At 42.5% G+C, this 19,232-nt stretch overlaps 2 protein-coding genes across 27 annotated transcripts in view; both read right to left on the bottom strand.

The window, feature by feature from the left end:
* Positions 1-1,641, bottom strand: part of SETD9 (SET domain containing 9) — a 48,032-nt gene extending 46,391 nt beyond the window's left edge. For 7 of the 21 annotated variants that reach the window (XR_002889524.3, XR_006176170.2, XM_065598977.1 and 4 more), the window contains exons 1-2: positions 1,124-1,368; positions 878-991 (exon numbers count right to left, since the gene is read on the bottom strand). Coding sequence is in view for 13 of the 21 variants with exons in the window: in XM_065598977.1 (XP_065455049.1) it covers positions 878-991; positions 1,124-1,230 (221 nt within the window). In the remaining 8 variants the exon portion in view is untranslated. Of the gene's footprint in view, positions 1-877; positions 992-1,123 lie in introns of those variants that run through there. The other 14 variants (XM_065598980.1, XM_065598981.1, XM_065598986.1 and 11 more) reach the window with 8 other exon arrangements.
* Positions 1,642-9,994: 8,353 nt separating this feature from the next.
* MAP3K1 (mitogen-activated protein kinase kinase kinase 1) overlaps positions 9,995-19,232 on the bottom strand; it is a 93,216-nt gene continuing 83,978 nt past the window's right edge. For 4 of the 6 annotated variants that reach the window (XM_024109424.3, XM_008172787.4, XM_065598974.1 and 1 more), the window contains 4 exons: positions 17,278-17,409; positions 15,023-15,165; positions 14,377-14,508; positions 9,995-12,964 (listed from right to left, as the gene is read on the bottom strand). In XM_024109424.3, the coding sequence (XP_023965192.2) occupies positions 12,815-12,964; positions 14,377-14,508; positions 15,023-15,165; positions 17,278-17,409 (557 nt within the window). In that variant the 3' untranslated portion in view covers positions 9,995-12,814. The remainder of the gene's footprint in view (positions 12,965-14,376; positions 14,509-15,022; positions 15,166-17,277; positions 17,410-19,232) is intronic. The other 2 variants (XR_006176169.2, XR_010602170.1) reach the window with 1 other exon arrangement.

The following is a 19,232-nucleotide window of genomic DNA, read 5'->3' as shown; positions in this document are numbered from 1 at the left end:
AAAGGATCCCCGGGCGCACTAGCTCACTACCCGTTCACGCTGGCAAGGCACGTAGAGCCCTCTGACTCCGCGGCTACAGCGCTGCTGGTACTCTACCTCGGTGAGTAGAAGAACGTTTGATGCGTCCCCACTGGAGCGCCCCAGAGTCAGTGTGAACAAGGTGTTGCATTACTGTGCTCTGATCAGCCTCCAGAAACGTCCCATAATCCCTTTAAGTCAAGTGGCCACTCTTGTCATTGTTTTGGATATGCCCTTTGACAGCTCCGTTTGACAGCCTGCATGCTTATCTGCTCCGAGACAAAGCAACCATTACTGTGGAATGCTCTGCATGTGAGAGAGAGAGGCGGGGTCTGCGGGGGGGGGGGGGGTCTGCTACTGTCTGAACTTACAAGACAGCATACTGACATGCTCTCAGCCCCTCCAAAACCCACTCTCTCTCCCACATACACACAACATACTCCCTGTCACACTCCACTCCCCCCCCCCATTTGAAAAGCACATTGCAGCCACTTGCATTCTGGGATAGCTACCACAATGCACTGCTCTCTGTGGCCATTGCAAGAGGGGCTAATGTGGCCACACCAGTGTGCTGGTAGCTGTCAGTGTGGACAGATTGCAGCACTTTCCCTACTGCGCTCTTCGAAGGCGGGTTTAACTCAAAGCGCTCTACATCTGCAAGTGTAGCCATGCCCTAAGAAAGCTACAGGAGGGGGAGCTGGAATCTCCGATGCTGACGCCCACAGTGACATTGGAACTGAGTTCCTATTGCCTTGTCCCCCTACTTATTATTGGCGACGCTGCCTAGAAGCAATGAAACCAGTTCTTGGGCAGATACCACATTTGCTGGGATGACAAACCAGACTGGATCTGCAAATACCTGAGGCATAAACTCACTGCCGAGCCGCACTTGTATGATGTCGATTTGGGGGAGGCAAGAGAGAAGCCGATCCCCGCGTTTACTGCCACACAGCCCGGGCTGGGAATGGGATCTAGGGTGACCAGATGTCCCGATTTTATAGAGACAGTCCTGATTTTTGGGTCTTTTTCTTATATAGGCTCCTATTACCCCCCACCCTCCATCCCGATTTTTCACATTTACTGTCTGGTCACCCTAATGGGATCTGATGGGATCAGGTGGCGGTCAGCAGCAGCCGAGAGGATTAAGGGCCCTCTAGCAGAACCGCTGCGTTTGGGTCTCGCGCTCTGCAGCCGGGGCCGGTTTGTTTCCATTGCAGGCGGCTTCCCGGGGACAAACTCCCCCCTCACTCCCGGGGCGCTGGGCCTGGCTGGGGAGCGCGGGCCCCCGGCCCCCTCACCTGCGCTTGTGGCGGAGGTGCAGCGCGATCCAGGGCACGAAGCGGTACCTGTAGGACGCCCAGCGCCGCAGCAGGGCTCGCAGCATGGCGGCCCCGCCGGGAAGGGCCGCCCCTTTCCCTGGCGTCCGCAGGAGTCACGTCCCCAGCGAGCTCTCGCGGCAGCCCCGCGCACTGCCCCCGCTGGCGTCCAGCCGCAGCCCCGGCTCCCAGTGCGGCGGGTGGGTCCCGCAGCGCCCAGGCCACGCTTCTTCCCCCGATCGGGGAGGGGGAGCCGCCAGACTCTCCCCGGAGTTCCCCAGGCTGGCAGCCTTGTGCGCAGGCGTAACTAAAGTCACAGACTGTCGTTGGGAGCCGCGCTGAGTCTATAGTTACTTATAGCCCCGGTCGGCTCAGGTAACTTTAGTGGAGCCCCTGATGACGTCAGAGGTAGCGCAGCCAACCCCCCACCTTTGCTGTACTGTTTATTTGCATGAGGGAGTTCGATTGGTTGGAATGACTCTGGTCTGAGTTTGATCGGACACATGCATTAACCGTTCCTTCCTATCCCCACATTACTTGACCCAACTGTTACGGCTGGGTAAAGATTTGGCTGCCTGCTAGGGTGACCAGACAGCAAGTGTGAAAAATCAGGACAGGGGATGGGGGGGTAATAGGAGCCTATATAAGAAAAAGAGCCAAAAATCGGGACTGTCCCTATAAAAATCGGGACATCTGGTCACCCTACTGCCTGCTAGTTTGTGCGTGGAGCCAGCACTGGTGGGGAAACTGAGGTAGGAATGCAGGTGGAGTGCTTAAAACACAGGCAGTGAGATGAGGGTGACCAGATAGCAAATGTGAGAAAGCGGGACTTTTTTGAGAGAAGGGTTATAGTTGGGTGTATAAGAGAGAGACCCTAATACCAGGATGTCTTGTCAGCCTAATTGAGACTCAGAAACTGTCCTCCCCAAAAGGGCTGGTCTCAGTAAAACAACCCTCTAAAACAGTAGGTCAATTATAAATTAAGGTTCAGAAGCACCAGTACACTTTGCTCAGGTGGTGCAAAGGAGGTGGTGAATCCAGTTTTACTCTTGTATGTTCATTCTGCTTTGAAAATGTAGTTTAATTATATAGTGGATAATATCTGGACAGGGATGGATTGATTAATAGACTAAGGTAGAAAGTAATGCAGAGATACAAAAATGATTATGGGTATGGAACAGCTGCCATAGATTAATAAGACTGGGACTTTTCAGGTTGGAAAAGAGATGACTAAGGGGGGATACAATAGAGGTCTATAAAATCATGACTGGTGTGGAGAAAGTAAATAAGGAAGTGTTATTTACTCCTCATAACACAAGAACTGGGGGTGTCACCAAATTAATAGGCAGCAGGTTTAAAACAAACAAAAGGAAGTATTTTTTCACACAACACACAGTCAACCTGTGGAACTCCTTGCCAGAGGATGTTGTGAAGGCCAAGATATAACAGGGTTAAAAAAAGAACTAGATACATTCATGGAGGATAGGTCTATCAATGGCTATTAGCCAGGATGGGCACGGATGGTGTCCCTAGCATCTGTTTGCCAAAAGCTGGGAATGAGCAACAGGACATGCATCCCTTGATGATTACCTGTTCTGTTCATTCCCTCTGGGGCACCTGGCATTGGCCACTATTGGAAGACAGGATACTAGGCTGGATGGACCTTTGGTCTGACCCACTATGGCCATTCTTATGTTCTTATGATTTCCAATGTCCTCCTCTGCTAGAGTCATATACTTTTAAGGGCTTTGGGTCTTTAAAAAAATATAACAAATAAATAAGAGGTTTAGTGGCCAAGTGGTAGCATCATGCACTGCAGTGGTGAGATCTGAGTTCCAGACCCAAGCTCAGTCACTTTACTTTGTTGTGAGTAATAGTGATCATACCTCTCAGCCAGGGAGACTGAAGTTCTCCATTTGTCTACTGAATGATAGGTACCCCTTCTCCACAACACCAAAATGGCTCAAACCCACAGCTGGAAGAACCATCTTTAGCAGTAAGATGAGACTGTGACACAAACATGAGTTTACAACAGAGGTGGGCAAACTAAGGCCCGTGGGACCGTTCTGCCTGGCCCTTGAGCTCCCGGCCGGGGAGGCTAGCCCCCAGCCCCTCCCACATTCTCCCCCTTCCCCTGCAGCCACGTTGCCGCATGGGCAGCGCACGCAGCCCCGCCACTGAGAGCTCCTGCCGAGCAGAGCGGCAGCGTGTCTGGCTCCAGCCAGGTGGTACGGCTGCCAGACATTCTGTTCTGAGCAGCATGGTAAGGGGGCCGGGGCTGGGGGATTGGATAAGGGGTGGGGAGTTCCAGGGGGCAGTCAGGGAGCATGGAAAGGTTGGATGGGGTGGAGATTCTGGGGAGCGGTCGCAGGATTGGGGGGTTGGATAAGCATGAGAGTCCCAGGGGGCCTGTCAGGGGGCAGGGGGTGGATGGGGTTGGGGCATCAGGGGACTGGAAGCAGGGGGGTTGGATAGGGGGTGGGGTCCCAGGGTGCGATTAGGGCCGGGGGTCCCAAGAGGGGGCAGTTAGGGGACAAGGAGCAGGGTGGGGTTGGATGGGTCGGGGGTTCTGAGGGGAGCAGTCAGGGGGTGGGAAGTGGGAGGGGTCAGATAGGGGGCAGGGGCCAGGCTGTTTGGGGAGGCACAGCTTTCCCTACCCGGCCCTTCATCCAGTTTTGCAACCCCAATGTGGTCCTCGGGACAAAAAGTTTGCCCACTCCTGGTTTAGAACTACATCTCCCTTTTGGGACTGCTTGATGATACTGGCTTTTGATTTCTACTCAGATCAGAGAGCTAGTGCATAGTGCTATAACACAATTCAAACTACTCTGAGAAATACTTTAAAAATCATTTCAATTGCTATTCAAAGATGGCAAAATAATAACGGGCTGGTAGTAACACAGAACTAACAACCCTAAAAATGTGAACACCAAATAGTGCCTCAAACAAAACAATGTGCGTTTCAAGTTTTCATTGTCCCAGCACAGATCGGTAGTGTCAATGTCATGAAATACTTTTCCAGGTTTTGAACACAAACAAAAACAACTTATGCTCCAAATCTGGCTGCACCAGATATGGGGAAAGAATGAGCTCATCTGGAATGGGTGAAGCATGTTGACAGTTCAAGCCTCCCTGCAGAGAAGTTAGAATGTTATGCTGAGTAATTTTTAGATGTTTTAAAATAAACTTATTAAACTGTAGAAAAAAATGAAAGATACTCTAAGTACAAAAACATCCTTTACCTCCCTTTTTTCTTTAACATTCTCTTCTTTATTATTCTAGCTACACACTTTTTTTTCAAGAAGAGGCTGACATCCCTATCTAAAAGTTGGGGATGATGCCGTTACTTCACTCTTCTAGCTCTATCCAAACACATTTGACATCTGTTATATACTAATAACATTTTCCTCTTCAAAATAGAGTTGCACTTGGTTTTTAAAGAGATTTACTTGTAGGAGGAATTGAGGGAAATTCTCCCCTCCCTCTCTTCAAACCTCTCTAAACTGTTTGCTGGCAGCCTGGCACTAACGATCCAGCACTTCAGGGGAGCCAGTCACAAAGCAGCTAAAGTCTGTCATGTGTGTAGGGGCAGGATTTTATAATTGTACTATGAGAATTAATGTATGATTTGATTTCATCCTGCCAGCCACCCTTTTTGAATAGTAGAAAGGAATGACAGACCAAAACAATCCTTCTGACTGATTATGGTCACCCTTTTGTTTTAGGATAAGTTATAATGTCTACTATGGTTTCCTATATGTATTACAAATTAGGCACTCTAGTTAAATATACATTTCTTTGTTTTAAGGTTTAGAAAGTAAGAGACAGGATCTTGTATTGTGTCTATGTTAAGGAGATTAGAGGAATGTTGAAGGCCTGGGCCCCAATGTAAATTGTTTTGATTATAAGATTTAGGAAGGCTTAATTTACAATGACTTTTCTTGCTCAACATAAAAACTGCTGTATACCTTTGAAGGTCTCTGTAAAAGATTGTTTGTGTGAATGAGGAATGTATGTATCAGGAAAAGATAAGATGTGAAGGCCATTGTTATAGTCAGATGGTCAAGGAAGGAGTGAAGAGACTTAACTACACCAGAGAACCATCAATGTATATCCATAATGAAGGAAGGGCAGATTGACGACCCTGAGATGAGGCTGGCACCCCTAAGGACAAAACAAATTAACTGAATTGAAACCAGGACAGGATGACCCTCTCGGAAATGTATTGGAATGTTTACATCAGAAGATAACAGAGACTGACACAGCAAAATCCATAGACCTCAACAGAGAAAAAAAAGACTACAGTAACTCCTCATTTAATGTCATCCCGCTTAATGTTGTTTCAATGTTACGTCGCTGCTCAATTAGGGAACATGATCGTTTAAAGTTGTGCAATGCTCCCTTATAACGTTGTTTGGCTGCCTGCTTGTAAGATTCTGTGGAACAGCAGTGACTTTACAAGGGAATATTGCACAAGTTCCTCTTCTCCGCCTCCTCCCCCTTCCTCCCAGCTCTTCCCTTAGAACTTTCGGGGAGGGAGGTGGAGGGGCAGAGACACGGCGCTGCGTCTCCGCTCCTCCCCTTCCCCCCCCCCAAAGTCCTAAGCACCACCAAACAGTTGTTTGGCGGAGCTTTGGACTTTGTGGGGGGAAGGGATGTGGCATGCTCTGGAGAGGAGGTGAAGTGGGGGTGGGAAGAGGTGGGCCTGGAGTGGAGGGGGGACAGGAAGAGGCGGGCCTGGAGCATTCCCGGCAGTTGGAGCCTGTTCTTCTCCGGGGAAGCTGCTGCGAAGGTGCTTCCTAGCGTCCTTGCCTGCAGCGGGCTGTGCCTATGTGGGGTAAGCCAGGGGCACTTCCCAACCACAGTACAGTATTGTACAGTATATAATGCCTTTTGTCTGCCCCCCCAAAATTTCCTTGGAACCTAACCCCCCGCATTTACATTAAATCTTATGAGAAAATTGGATTCGTATAACATCGTTTCACTTAAAGTTGCATTTTTCAGGAACATAACTACAATGTTAAGTGAGGAGTTACTGTATAAGAGCAGGGTGGTTTGCCATGGGACTTTGGGTTTGTCTTGCCACACTCCAGGAGCATCGGATCACGAGCGACAGAGCCCGGCTCCCCTCTGCGACCAATCTGGCTGGCCACTAGATGGATCCAGACTCTGGACTGGTACTATAAACATCAACTGGCAGGACTCTGTGTGTATGTATGTGTGTGCATGTGTATGACTGAAAAGCATATGCTAACTGCTGTATTCTCAATAAATGCGACATTTTTGCCTTCTCCTCTATAAAAGATCCCATGTGCTTTGTATAGCATAACATGTGGATGGGACCCTCAACAGTTTTGGAACTGGGTTGTCTCTGGTCAGAGAACAACCATATTGTAACCGGGTACCCCAAAACCCAACAAAGTTATACTTGTAATGCAGACAGAGCATAAATGTTAAATAACTTTCCTGTCCCTTGGAACAGATTCTTCTGTATTTCTCTCTCTCGTGTATAGATTTTTCGATAGATTTGCAAAATATGGTCTTGATCCTGCACTATTAAGGTTAGTGGGAGTTTTTCAAACAACTTGAGGGGGAGAAGGCTCAAGCCTTATTGATCCTTATATATTGTGACTATGACACTATTTTTGGTCCACAGCATCAAAATCCTTCATGTGGATTCTCCAATATGCTTCTCAGGAATTTTCCAAATAAATCATTGGTTTTAATTGACTATATGTTTTTCCTTGACACAGGTAATATTTGATTTCAGCATAGTTTTAGATATATTACAGCTCTACAATAGCTTCCATCCACAGACTGACCCACTCTAATGCGGCTTAACTCTTGAGGTATAGGAAGAACACAGGACATGACACGACAATACAGCTGCAGACAGACCATTGTCCTAAAACCATATTACTACCTGTGTAGCCAATTCATATATAACTGCAGTTCACAGTGTCACATTTTAAAGGCCAGTACTCCATATTTGGGCCTTTGCAGGTGAACTTAATAACTATAGACTCAATTCTACATTCACCCTGGGAAAGTGCGATCCTTTTAATAAAGGGTTGGGGTGGGGGTCCAATAATGGAGGAAGTTGGTGTGTGCATCTGTGCATATTAGTGCTCAAAGGCCCCTCTTTGAATTAAGTGCTGTACAAACACAGACAACAGGAAAACGTCAAGTATTTTGGACAAATTCTGTAGTTTCAGGAATTACACCCCCAACAAAAGGAAACACCTTGGAGAAAGAGATGAAATTACATTAGGGATAAACTGGGGAAAGTTTTCATAAATGAGAAATTAACTGATTTGCCAATGGTCTCAGAAGTATGTTCATAGTAAACTTAGACTGGTGCTGTGGATGATAAAAAGAATGGTAGTGAACCTGAATGTGTGTACCTATTGTTGAATTTTAATATTGATTTTAACTGACTTCTAATCTTGCCTTGAAAGCATCAGAGACAGATTAAAGTGGTTTCTTAGTGTTTCCTACTAGGATAATATGAAAATAATAGTAACATGAAACTATCCCTACAGTAAGATGTAACCTTTTGCTTCATGTTTACCCTTTTAGTGATGAGCTGTGCCAAGGGGGACCACAGATCACTAGGGCAGTGAACATAAAGCAGAATTAGCTGGTCTTATGCCTTCTGATTACACTTTTATCCAAGCTGTCCTTTGCTCTTGTCCCTTCCACAGCAAATGCCTACTGTTCCATTGTAATCATGATACTGATGATTACTGTGGCTGAAGCAAGGTGCATCCTGCAACCTCCCTTACCCAGAAATGTCGAGCGTCATACTCATGCATTGCTTCCCACCCCGGCTGACACTTGGATTGCTCCCTGTCCCTTGGTAGAATGTTATGAGTCTTTTCAAGTGTAAATGTTAAAAAAATGGACACAAAGAGCTGGTGCTCTGTGTTGTGTAAGAGTGTTGGTCTTAGGATGTATAGAGGGCTAAAGTAACAAAGTAACCTTAGAGCAGAGGTGAAGGGAATAGTAGTAGGTGGGCCTGAGCCACAAAGTTTGGATTTGGAGCTGAATTTCCCTAAGGTCTGCATTGTTTTGATCCAGGCCAGTTAAAGCAATGGGACCAGGAGAAAAGTTTGTCCCCGGATTCAGTTCTGAATGTCCTCAAAGTGCTTATAAAATGCCTCTGCCCACCCTGTACTCACACTGATGCTCTCCTGTCTTGCATGTCTTTCCTGAGAAAGGGGGATTAACCCAGTCTGGGTGGAGGAAAGTATTATTTTGCTGCCATCTTCTGGATTGTCTATGTAACGACACCCAATCTCCCTATCTTTAAGCTTTCACTATTATCAAACTTAAAAGCTGAACTCCTAAGCTTTAATATACAAATAAAAGTACATTTAAGATACCAAATCAGTAACAAAATACCAGCCTGGACTTATATCACAGGACATATAAGCCCCCATCACAGTCTCCTGTCCCTGCAGAGGAGGCCTGTGTGAGATTCCTGACTTAACTGCACCAGGAACAGAGAAACCCAGCAATGACAGAATGTAGCTGGCTTTATTAGGGAAATGCATCTACTTGGGAGGAAACTGAGCTAAGGGAAATTAACTACTCCATTGGGCTAAGCAATTAGGTATGTAAGTTGAAAACGATTTGAGAGCTCTTCCATGGAGCTCTGATACCAAGAACGGATATCCAGTGAGCATAAAAAAATGTAATTAAAATAATTGTTTGCTAAATTATAACCAATGAGGACCTTTTTATCATGAGCGTAGGCCTGGCTTGACATGATTAATTGGACAAACCACATCCTGCCCGCGGGACCCTAGAACAAGCCTTAAGGATACATATTTTCAGATGATTTGAGTATGAAGAGAAGTTTGACATGATTACTACTTTAATGCAGAAACAAAAAATTTAATCGTAGCTCTAGCAAGCAGAGCTGATTAATTTTCCTTTAACTAGAGACATACCATAATAGCCCAGGATTTACTAATTTCTACTCACCTGATTTGACAATGAAGAGGTTTATTTTTTGTAGTAATACAAACTCTCACAAGCACTTTTTAAAGAATTACTGCCACTCTGTTTACATGTACCAGTATGTAAAATAGGAGAATTTAGGAGAGTGATTTTATATTTAAAAAACAAAAAACAAAGGAAAAGGGAAAGAATAATGGAAGAACCTAAATATTTCCCAGCATAAAACCCATAATATAGGCCTTGATTCATCAAAGCACTTAAACCTATGCATATGACATCACGGTAAGTAACTCTGCTGAACAAAGACAGACAAACACATGGCAAGTGCTTTTTTGGATGAGGGTCATGATGAGCAGAGCAGTATTTCAATGATTTTTTTTTAAAATGACAGGCATAGTCATTGAATCAGATTGAAAAAACTTCCTATGTTTGGATATTTTTGAAAATATAAAAAGTTAACAGAGTCATGGAAAGGTGAGAAGTAAAAAAGATTAAAAAAAAGTGATTCTGATTAGCTGGACTGTTCAATTCTTTGTCAAATAGCTGAGGAAAGTATAAGATCCTTTCCGAGGAGTCTGAAGTCTCTGTTTGCCTCACAGCGGCAGCAGGTGCTGTATACATCTGCGTATAAACAATGAAAATGTGCCAGAAGTGTTTATCATAATGCAGCTGTTTTGAATCAAAGAGCAACAACATTTGTTCAAAATCTTTTATTTACTATAAAGACAAAAACACCAAAATAGGTACAAATTATACTATAAAATTGGTTCAACGGGGTAAAAACTTTTAATTAAAATATCTTGATATATTTAAAATAACAAAGGATACAACGAAGCCAAATTTTCTTAACCCAGAGATTTCTGTAAAATTTGCTTGCACAGTAAGGTGCTAATAGAAGTTAGCCCTTAAGCCCTGGAAGTCTTAGGAATCAGTCACATAGCAAATATAATTTCATTGTGAAAGTGAACTTTGGTAGAAGAAAATCTATAGGACACCTGAGGTAGTAGAAATTGGAATAAACAGCAGTAGACGTTATTTACAACTTAAGTACCAAATAACATTAAGAACACAAAAATAATTACACAATACAATTTTCAGTCCAGCTTTGATCCAAAGAAAATAAGAATATTATATCACATCTGCATTTTAAAAACACCACAATTACCAGCAAGCCGAGGGAAATGCAAACAAACTCAAACAATATGCATTTGGACATCTAGAGGCAGTCTGAGTTTGAAATGTGGTAGGCATGGTGATCTACAAAGTAATACTGATTAGCTGAGGTTCATCAGTGTATACAGTTTACATTTCTGCCAGAAAAAGTACTAATCTGACAACTGATCTTCCAGTACATGAATTGGCAAGAGTGCATCCTTTAAAGCTTGCACATAAGAAAGACTTGGAAATAAGAATTTTAAGCAGTTAAAAAAAAAAATGAAAGAAAAAGTCAAGTACAATACAGTTAGAGCTACCAAACTTCACATTTCGGTATTTTTTTTTTAACTCTTCAAAGTTTGCCAATTTTCCAAAACAAAGGAATGTAAAATTTCAAAAAGAAATACACATTCATATCTAATGAAACTGTTTTATTAGCATGAGCACTATCATTCCTGTAAACTTATCTTAAACTTGTTTTACTTCCAATTTATGTTTTGTGTACATTTTTAATGTACTATAGCTTATTTAGTTTGTCCTGAGTCTTTGAAAATAACCAATTTGATTTCAGTCCAGCAATTCAACTGGCTTCTGAAGAGTTAAAACATGAACAGTTGTTAAAAAAAAAAAAAAGGATTAAACACAATCAGTACTTGATTTAAAAAAGACCCCCCCCATTAAAAAGCAAAAGAACAGCTGCCATTTTCCTTCAGAATTACATGCATCAGAATCTAAAAACCTGCCTTTAAAACCATTAAAAGACAGTTTTAAAAAAAAAAAACGCCTGTTTAAAAAACTCAAAGTTTTGTACTACAGGTGAAGCTTTACATCAACTTTTGTCTTAACTTGCTTTTCAAGTCCAAGTTTATTTCTTGTTAAAATCAAGACTTTTTATTAGGGTAATGTATTTTTAACAGATTTTCAAATTACATAATCAGTTGCTACTGTAAATAGATGATGTATAGCAGAAGGAAAACAGCAGGTAAAACTTAATATCAGTGGTGAACATGAATACAGTTTTGTTACACAGGAAGGCTATGTCTTCACTACCCGCCTGAATCGGCAGGTAGAAATCGATCTCTCGAGGATCGAATTATCGCGTCTCGTTGGGACGCGACAATCGATCGCCGAATCGACGCTTGTACTCCACCAGCGCAGGTAGGAGTAAGCACCGTCGACGGGGGAGCCGAGGAGGTCGATTTGCCGCTGTCCTCACAGCGGGGTAAGTCAGCTCGGATATGTCGAATTCAGCTACGCTATTTGCGTAGCTGAATTTGCATATCTTAAATTGACTCCCCGCCCCCGTAGTGAGGACGTAGCCTGAGAGACTTGAATCCAGACCCTGGTCCTACTCCCACTTAAGTCAAAGGCAAAAACTCCCACAGACTTTAATGGGAGCTATGGGCAGGGCTCTTGACATGAAACTTGTCTACACAGTTTACCAAAAGAAATTGTTACACGAAAATAGGCTCAAAAACTAACATTTAACATGATCTGGGGTTACAAGTTGTTTTTATGCACAGAAATCTTCCTTTAAAAAAAAAAAAAAATACCTGCACTATGAGAGCCTGAAACTATCAGTTTTTTTTTTCCAGATTTCAAATAAACCTGTATTCTTCAATCAGCAAGATATTCAGTGACATCTAGTTTGCACCTAGTTCTGAAGATTGATTGTTTTAAAGATCACCTTTCCCTGAATGTAAAATAAAATGAAAGTATAGAACCATAACTTCAAAAAGGAAATTACAGGGCCAGCAGTAAATGCACAGTGAATCACAGCTGCCTTGTCACATTTTTAATGAAGGCAGAATATGGTTTTAAAAGTATTCATCCATGTTTGTATTTATTACTCCACTAAGAGAACATACTTTGTGAAATAAAAGGAACATATACAGAATTTCCTTTTTAGTCAGTGATGAAAAACTGAATGGAATTGCAGAAACCTCTGCTTATGACCACAATGTGAAACGGAACAGTGATTGCAACATTAAAATAGATCCTGAGCCCCTCAGCTGCTAATATTGCTGAAAAAGTGCTCCAAAAGAAAATAAATCTTATCTGCTAAACAATCATGCAGATTTAAAGAAAAATGTTTTCTTGTTCACCTTGAGCCAGATCTTTGAAAAGGCACAGTTCACATATTTCTTCACAAGTTGTGAAAGGTTGCATACTGAGCTTAGGTAAAGATCTCGATTTGTCAATCACATACTTAGGTAAGGATCCTCCACTGGCCTTAAATCCTTGATGTATAATTAAGACCAGTAGAATAATACATGCTGCGGTGCTAAACAGCACTGCGAGATGGGCATTGTTCCATATTCAGTAGCATCTTCAGTAAATCATAATTTTTACATAATTAGCTACCATGTAGTACGGAAGACTGGGTGTTTCAGCAGTTCCCGTGATGGGGGTCTGTCCTGAGGTTGAAGTTCTAAACACCGAAGGGTCACATCTCTTAAACCAGGAGACAGATGTGAGGGGATTGACGGAGCAGTAGTTGCGCTAGCAATCTACAGACAGAAATAAAAATGTTTTTAGAAGTTATCAACAGTTTTGATTTTTTTTTACTCCATTTACTCCACTAGATGCTGGATGACTGAATAACTCCTCATTTCCAAAACCAGTTTCTCTACAGATTACGCAAGTGATTACATTATGGAAAATAATGCTTTGGCCCTGACCTCACTTTGGGACTTTCCTGACCTCAGTTAGCTGTGATGTCTGCTTTCCCAATATTCATGCCCTCTGCTGCTACTCTTAGTCTCAGTTCTCTCCTTGCATCCTCTTATAATTCTGTTTCTAGGACAAGACTCCTTCATACCCATCAGCTCAAAGAACTGGGAAATTCTCCTGCCATGCTTATACCGTATAAGCATTATTCTGGCACACCACTCATCTGTGTTTAACTGGCATAATGCAAGGAAGCCTATGGAACTGGTGAGGGTTGGGTATCTGTAGTATACCCTCCCTCACAGTGCCTTGCCAGTGCATTTCAACCATAACTTTGAAGCAGAACCACTAAGTCTGAAGTGTAGTTCATTCTGTTGATTCAATCCATAGCCTCTCTATATGAATGCCAATTAGGGTTAACTAGGATGATGGTTGTGGTGATGTAGACCCATAGCTATCATTAACTAGACTGAGACCACCAACCAATTCATGTATGCCCTTGAACAACAGAGGTAATATTTTATTCCAATGAAACCCCGGTAAATTGTAATCTGTGCATGTTTACTGTTGTACTGGCTCATATTTTATTCTTTCATTTATGCATGCTATTCAACTAGATTATTTCTATTAAGATTTTTATAGGGTTTTTTTGAAAATTGAATAAGAATTCTGATTGCCAAAAAAACGTGGTCTAGAGAAAAGGGTTAATATCCTTTACCAATGCTCTGAGATTGCCAGTCCATCAAAAGGATGCCTATTTTATTCTAGTCCTCTGGGGCTGGAGCCCTGAATGCTAAATATCAATTTTTAGTTAAGGATATTCTTCCCCAAGTTATAAAATATTAATGTACCCAATTTTATAATTTGTACTACAGTGATATAACAAACAGGAAAATAGGAAACAAAGATCTATGTCAGTGACATCACACATCACTCCTGCTTTGCTTCCCTAACTTATGGGTGTATTCATATCTTAGTATAGTGCTCCTCTCTAGAGGCTATTCTTGGGGGTGAATCGTTTTTCAAAAAAAAAAAAAAAAAAACCCCAGAGGAAATAATTTGTAGCTAGAATGTAGCAGATTTACATTAGTGTAGTATTTGTAATAAAAAGCCTTATATAAAAAGGAAGCATTGTAATTATTATTATTCACCGTGTAACTTATTTCTTCCTAAAACCGACACTGTTGTACATGAAATCAAGCACTGAAGTGCCAACATTTGGTTAACTTATTTATAATACAAGGTATCTCACCTTAAATATCAAAGCTAGGTGATTGGAGTGCTTCTCAGCATTCCAAGGTGGTTTAGCACAAGCCATTTCTATAATAGCACAGCCAACACTCCATACATCACAGCTCCTACCATATTGCTGGCCCCGCAGTACCTACAAAAGAAAGATACATCAGGGCTTAAGTTAATTAATTCCATGCCACTAACACTACACATGCATTATTTTATACACACAGAAGCCAAATCAAGTGCATTTTCATTATAATTTTGGGTTAAGTGAGTTAACAAGGGTGTAAATATTGACAAGTTTTATCTATGTGTGAAGTACAACAACAACAATTAAAGGGCCCGGCCAAACAAAAAATTAGTGTCCTGTAATTAGGAATGCTCAGGGCTATTTGCACGAAGGAACAATATGTCAAGATGTGGTCCAGCTCAGAGTAACCGGAACAACCATCTGGTAAGGGAAAACACCAAGATAGCAACAAAACATGATATATTTACATAATTCCAATTTTTTATGACAATGAAGTTATATGAAGCTCTGCTTCACTTATGGATACTGTTTCAAAGAGTTTTCGGTTACCATTTGGCTGAATTAATTATTTGCACAAAGCTCTACCACACATCCCCCCCCCCCCCCAAATTTTTTCAAAGTGGCTTCTTACCTCTGGTGCCATAAATGCAATAGTTCCCAACAACTGTCCCTGAAACTCTCCAGCACCAGTTCCCTTTGACGCCAACCTGGCTGCAGCTCCAAAATCAGCAATTCTTAATCTATGACCTGTGCTGTCAATTAGCAAATTGGCACCTGTCAACAGCATAACAAAAACACTGCTAGTTGGCTCTCAGTCAAAAACACGATGAGATGCTTATCTGTATTAAAAAAGTACTAAGGGTCTGACAAACCCATGAAAGCAAGGAGATGAGGAGCTAAGAACGGAATACTGCCCAGAACTGTCTAATAGTGGTTGATCTGTCTCCATTATGCTTAGATAACATTACACACAGTGGCCTGAGAATATGTGAGATAAAAGATTTTGAGAAGCAACATGAAACCTCAGAAGTGGAGCAAACGTAAGAGTAGGAAGCAGGAGTACAGCCCTGGAAGATGGTGGTGACCAGAACTTAGTGAAGGCCTTATACAGCTACAGTAACTCCTCACTTAACATTGTAGTTATGTTCCTGAAAAATGCTACTTTATGCTAAATGATGTTAAGTGAATTCAATTTCCCAATAAGAATTAATGTAAATAGGGGGGGCTAGGTTCCAGGGAAATTTTTTTCACCAGACAAAAGACATTATATACATACACAGTATAAGTTTTAAACAGTTTTAAACAAACAGTTTAATATTGTACACAGCAATGAATGACTGTGAAGCTTGGTTGAGGTGGTGGAGTAAGAGGGTGGAATATTTCGCAGGGAATGCCTTGCTACTAAATGATGAACTAGCACTTGGCTGAGCCCTCAAGGGTTAATACGCTGTTGTTAATGTAGCATCACACTCTACAAGGCAGCATGGACTGAGGCAGGAGGGAGGAAACACAATAGGTGCAGGGCAGTAGCTGCAAACACTTCCCTGCAAAAACTGAACCTGATGTTGATCCCATGCTATCCAGCTGGAGCGTACCACTCCCTCCTCCTGACAGCACATGCATGGCTGCACAGGTGCTGACTCTCCAAAGTGCTGGGAGGTGGATGCATGAGTGAAAGAGAGCGAGAGAGAGATGTGCATTGCCCCTTTAAGCAGATCAGACAGGAAGCAACAGCTTCCAGCAAGTTCCCTCCTTTTTGTCCCTCTCCTCCCCTTTGTAGAGATGGGGTACAGAATGGGGGTGGTGGGCAGGAGCAGGGGGACATCCTGATATCAGCACCCCTCTCCCCCACCCTCCCCCAGCAAGCAGGAAACTCTGGGGAGCAACTCCAAGGTAGAGGGCAGGGCAGGAGCAGCACAGCAGTGGGGGGCAGCTGCCAAGCCACATACCTTACAGGGAATTTAGGGGAGCTGATAGGGGGTCTGCTGGCCCCCCCAGTGCTAATCCCCAGAAGGAGGGGCTGCTCTTCCAGAGATTCCTGCAGACAGTGGACAAAGCAGGCAGCTGCCAAAGGATGTTATAAGGGAGCATTTTGCAACTTTAAACGAGCTTGTTCCCCAATAGATCAGCAATGTAACAACAAAACGACATTAAGTGAGGAGTTACTGTACCTATGTAAGATCTCCTATAAACCTTACATCCCTTTATCTGAATGTAAGTGGCTCACATCCACTTGAAAATAACTCCAGAAAGAGGGGGCCAAAGAAAGCATTCCCTTGAAATTTGTTCTCATATCTTAAGTGTGAATATAAACTGCCACAAGTAAGCCTGAAATCAGAGACCGGGGTGTTCCTACTGGATCTTTACTGTACAGTTATATCAACATTAGTTGTAAGCAAAATTCCATAGGTTTGGTGGTTTTCCTTATCATAAGGACCAAAAATTTAGATATTCGTCTGAATCCCTTACATCTACAAATTTAAGCGAAGACCAAGAGCTCAAATAATAAGATGCCCCGGGGCCAAATAAATATCTAGAAAACAAACTGGTGACCAATAATGAAAAATGGAGAAAAGCTATCTGAACATTTCTGAACCTTCAAAAAGATTTGAGTTTGGTTTGATCTGCTTATGTTAGCTGAACCAATTTGCTCATCCCTAAATCAACCTTTTGCATCAGCAACTGTCTCCAATGTGTAAGGCGGTAAATGTCTCTAAGCACTATATGAATGTTTGGATGCAGTTTAGTAGCTTCAAGGTTCCTAAATACAACTAGGGAAATCAAGCATAGATCTCATCTCCAAAAGAGTGAGAGACAGATAACTGCCCTCAAACAAAGCAGCTGTCTGAATTCTAATAATTAGACAACACAATCAGGAGTTCTTACCTTTGACATCCCTGTGGATAATCTGATTCTCATGGAGGTAAGAAAGGCCACGCAGCAGTTGTTCTGTGTAGTTAATAACAACTGATTCTTTGAAGGCTCCATATTTACTTAACAAATGAGCAACTGATCCTCCTGGAAGATAAATTGTTTATATTTTTTATCCAATATTTATACTCATGATTAGCAGTAGGTAGCTTTAGCTGCCATAATTGGACTAATTTTTTCTATGATTTTATTGGACACTAGTGACTCAATTTTTCAAAAATGTGTGCTGCACTGTATAAGCAAAGAAATCTACCATGAGCACAGCTGTGTAGTTTCCAACTGCAACTCAGCACAAATTTTAAAACTATTTGCCTTAAATATCCCTTTAAAAAGAAAAACTGAAAAAAGCCTTATAAAAGTTAGTGAGTTCTGTTGCTGATGGAAAGTAACCTACAGATATTAATTCAATTTACTGTACTAAGTATCAGAGGGGTAGCCGTGTTAGTCTGAATCTGTAAAAAGCAACAGAGGGTCCCGTGGAACCTTTAAGACTAACGGAAGTATTGGGAGCATAAGCTTTCGTGGGTAAGAACCTCACTTGCATCTGAAGAAGTGAGGTTCTTACCCACGAAAGCTTATGCTCCCAATACTTCTGTTAGTCTTAAAGGTGCCACAGGACCCTCTGTTACTGTACTAAGTTTCTCAAGAAGAGCAACAGTTTTAAAATATTGTTATTGTAAATGGCGATGTTAGAACATAAACAAGCCTCCTATTCAGTGTTCCTCAGTGGACCTTAATTTTCTCTTTTTCTTACCATTTATATATCTATATTTAATATGCAATTACATTTTTTTAATTTAACAGAAAAAACGCAAACAAAATTTCTCATTTTTGTTTTCTAAAGACAATATTTGCATGTCTCGTGTTCCTCTATCTACTCTTGATAACAACTACACCTGGGGAAATTCTGTGCCACTGTGCATGTGCAGAATTCATGTGTCCCGCAGAATTTTATTTTTTTCCTGCAGAAAATAGTCTGCCCCAGAAGTGTTGCAGTTCTACCTTTTGCCCACCAGAGGCCACTGTGGTGCCAGAACAGACAACAGCATGAATGCAGCAGGCTGTTCTGGTGCCACAACGGCCTGTGGTGGTCAAGAGGTAGAACTGCAGCACTTTGTATTTTCTGTGGGGCGGAATGTATTTTCTGTGGGGAAAAGTTCTCTGTGTGCGCAGTGGCAAAAAATTCCCCCGTTTCCCCCCCTTCTTATCCCCCCCAAAAAACCACTTGTTCCATATTTCCCCCACCCACATCCTAAAAACCTCCAGGTTCACTCCAGGCTCCTTCCCTCTCCCGCAGCTCCTCCATTATCCCTGACACCCCCAAGCCTTTGCATTGCTTGGCATTTCATTCCATTGAAAAATCATGGAGCAGGTCCTCAAGGAATCAATTATGAAACACTTAGAGGAGAGGAAAGTGATCAGGAAAAGTCAGCATGGATTCACCAAGGGGAAGTTGTGCCTGACTAACCTAATTGCCTTCTATGATGAGATAACTGGCTCTGTGGATGAGGGGAAAGCAGTGGATGTGTTATTCCTTGACTTTAGCAAAGCTTTTGATACGGTCTCCCACAGTATTCTTGCCAGCAAATTAAAGAAGTATGGGCTGGATGAATGGACTGTAAGGTGGACAGAAAGCTGGCTAGATCGTCGGGCTCAACGGGTAGTGATCAATGGCTCCATGTCTAGTTGGCAGCCGGTTTCACGCTGAGTGCCCCAAGGGTCGGTCTTGGGGCCGGTTTTGTTTAATATCTTTATTAATGATCTGGAAGATGGTGTGGACTGCACTCTCAGCAAGTTTGCAGATGACACTAAACTAGGAGGCGTGGTAGATACACTAGAGGGTAGGGATCAGATACAGAGGGACCTAGACAAATTAGAGGATTGGGCCAAAAAAACCCTGATGAGGTTCA

The sequence above is a fragment of the Chrysemys picta genome, chromosome 6 (genome assembly GCF_011386835.1).
Source record: "Chrysemys picta bellii isolate R12L10 chromosome 6, ASM1138683v2, whole genome shotgun sequence".
Classification (NCBI taxonomy): Eukaryota; Metazoa; Chordata; order Testudines; family Emydidae; genus Chrysemys; species Chrysemys picta.
This window is presented reverse-complemented; position numbering and strand designations above follow the sequence as displayed.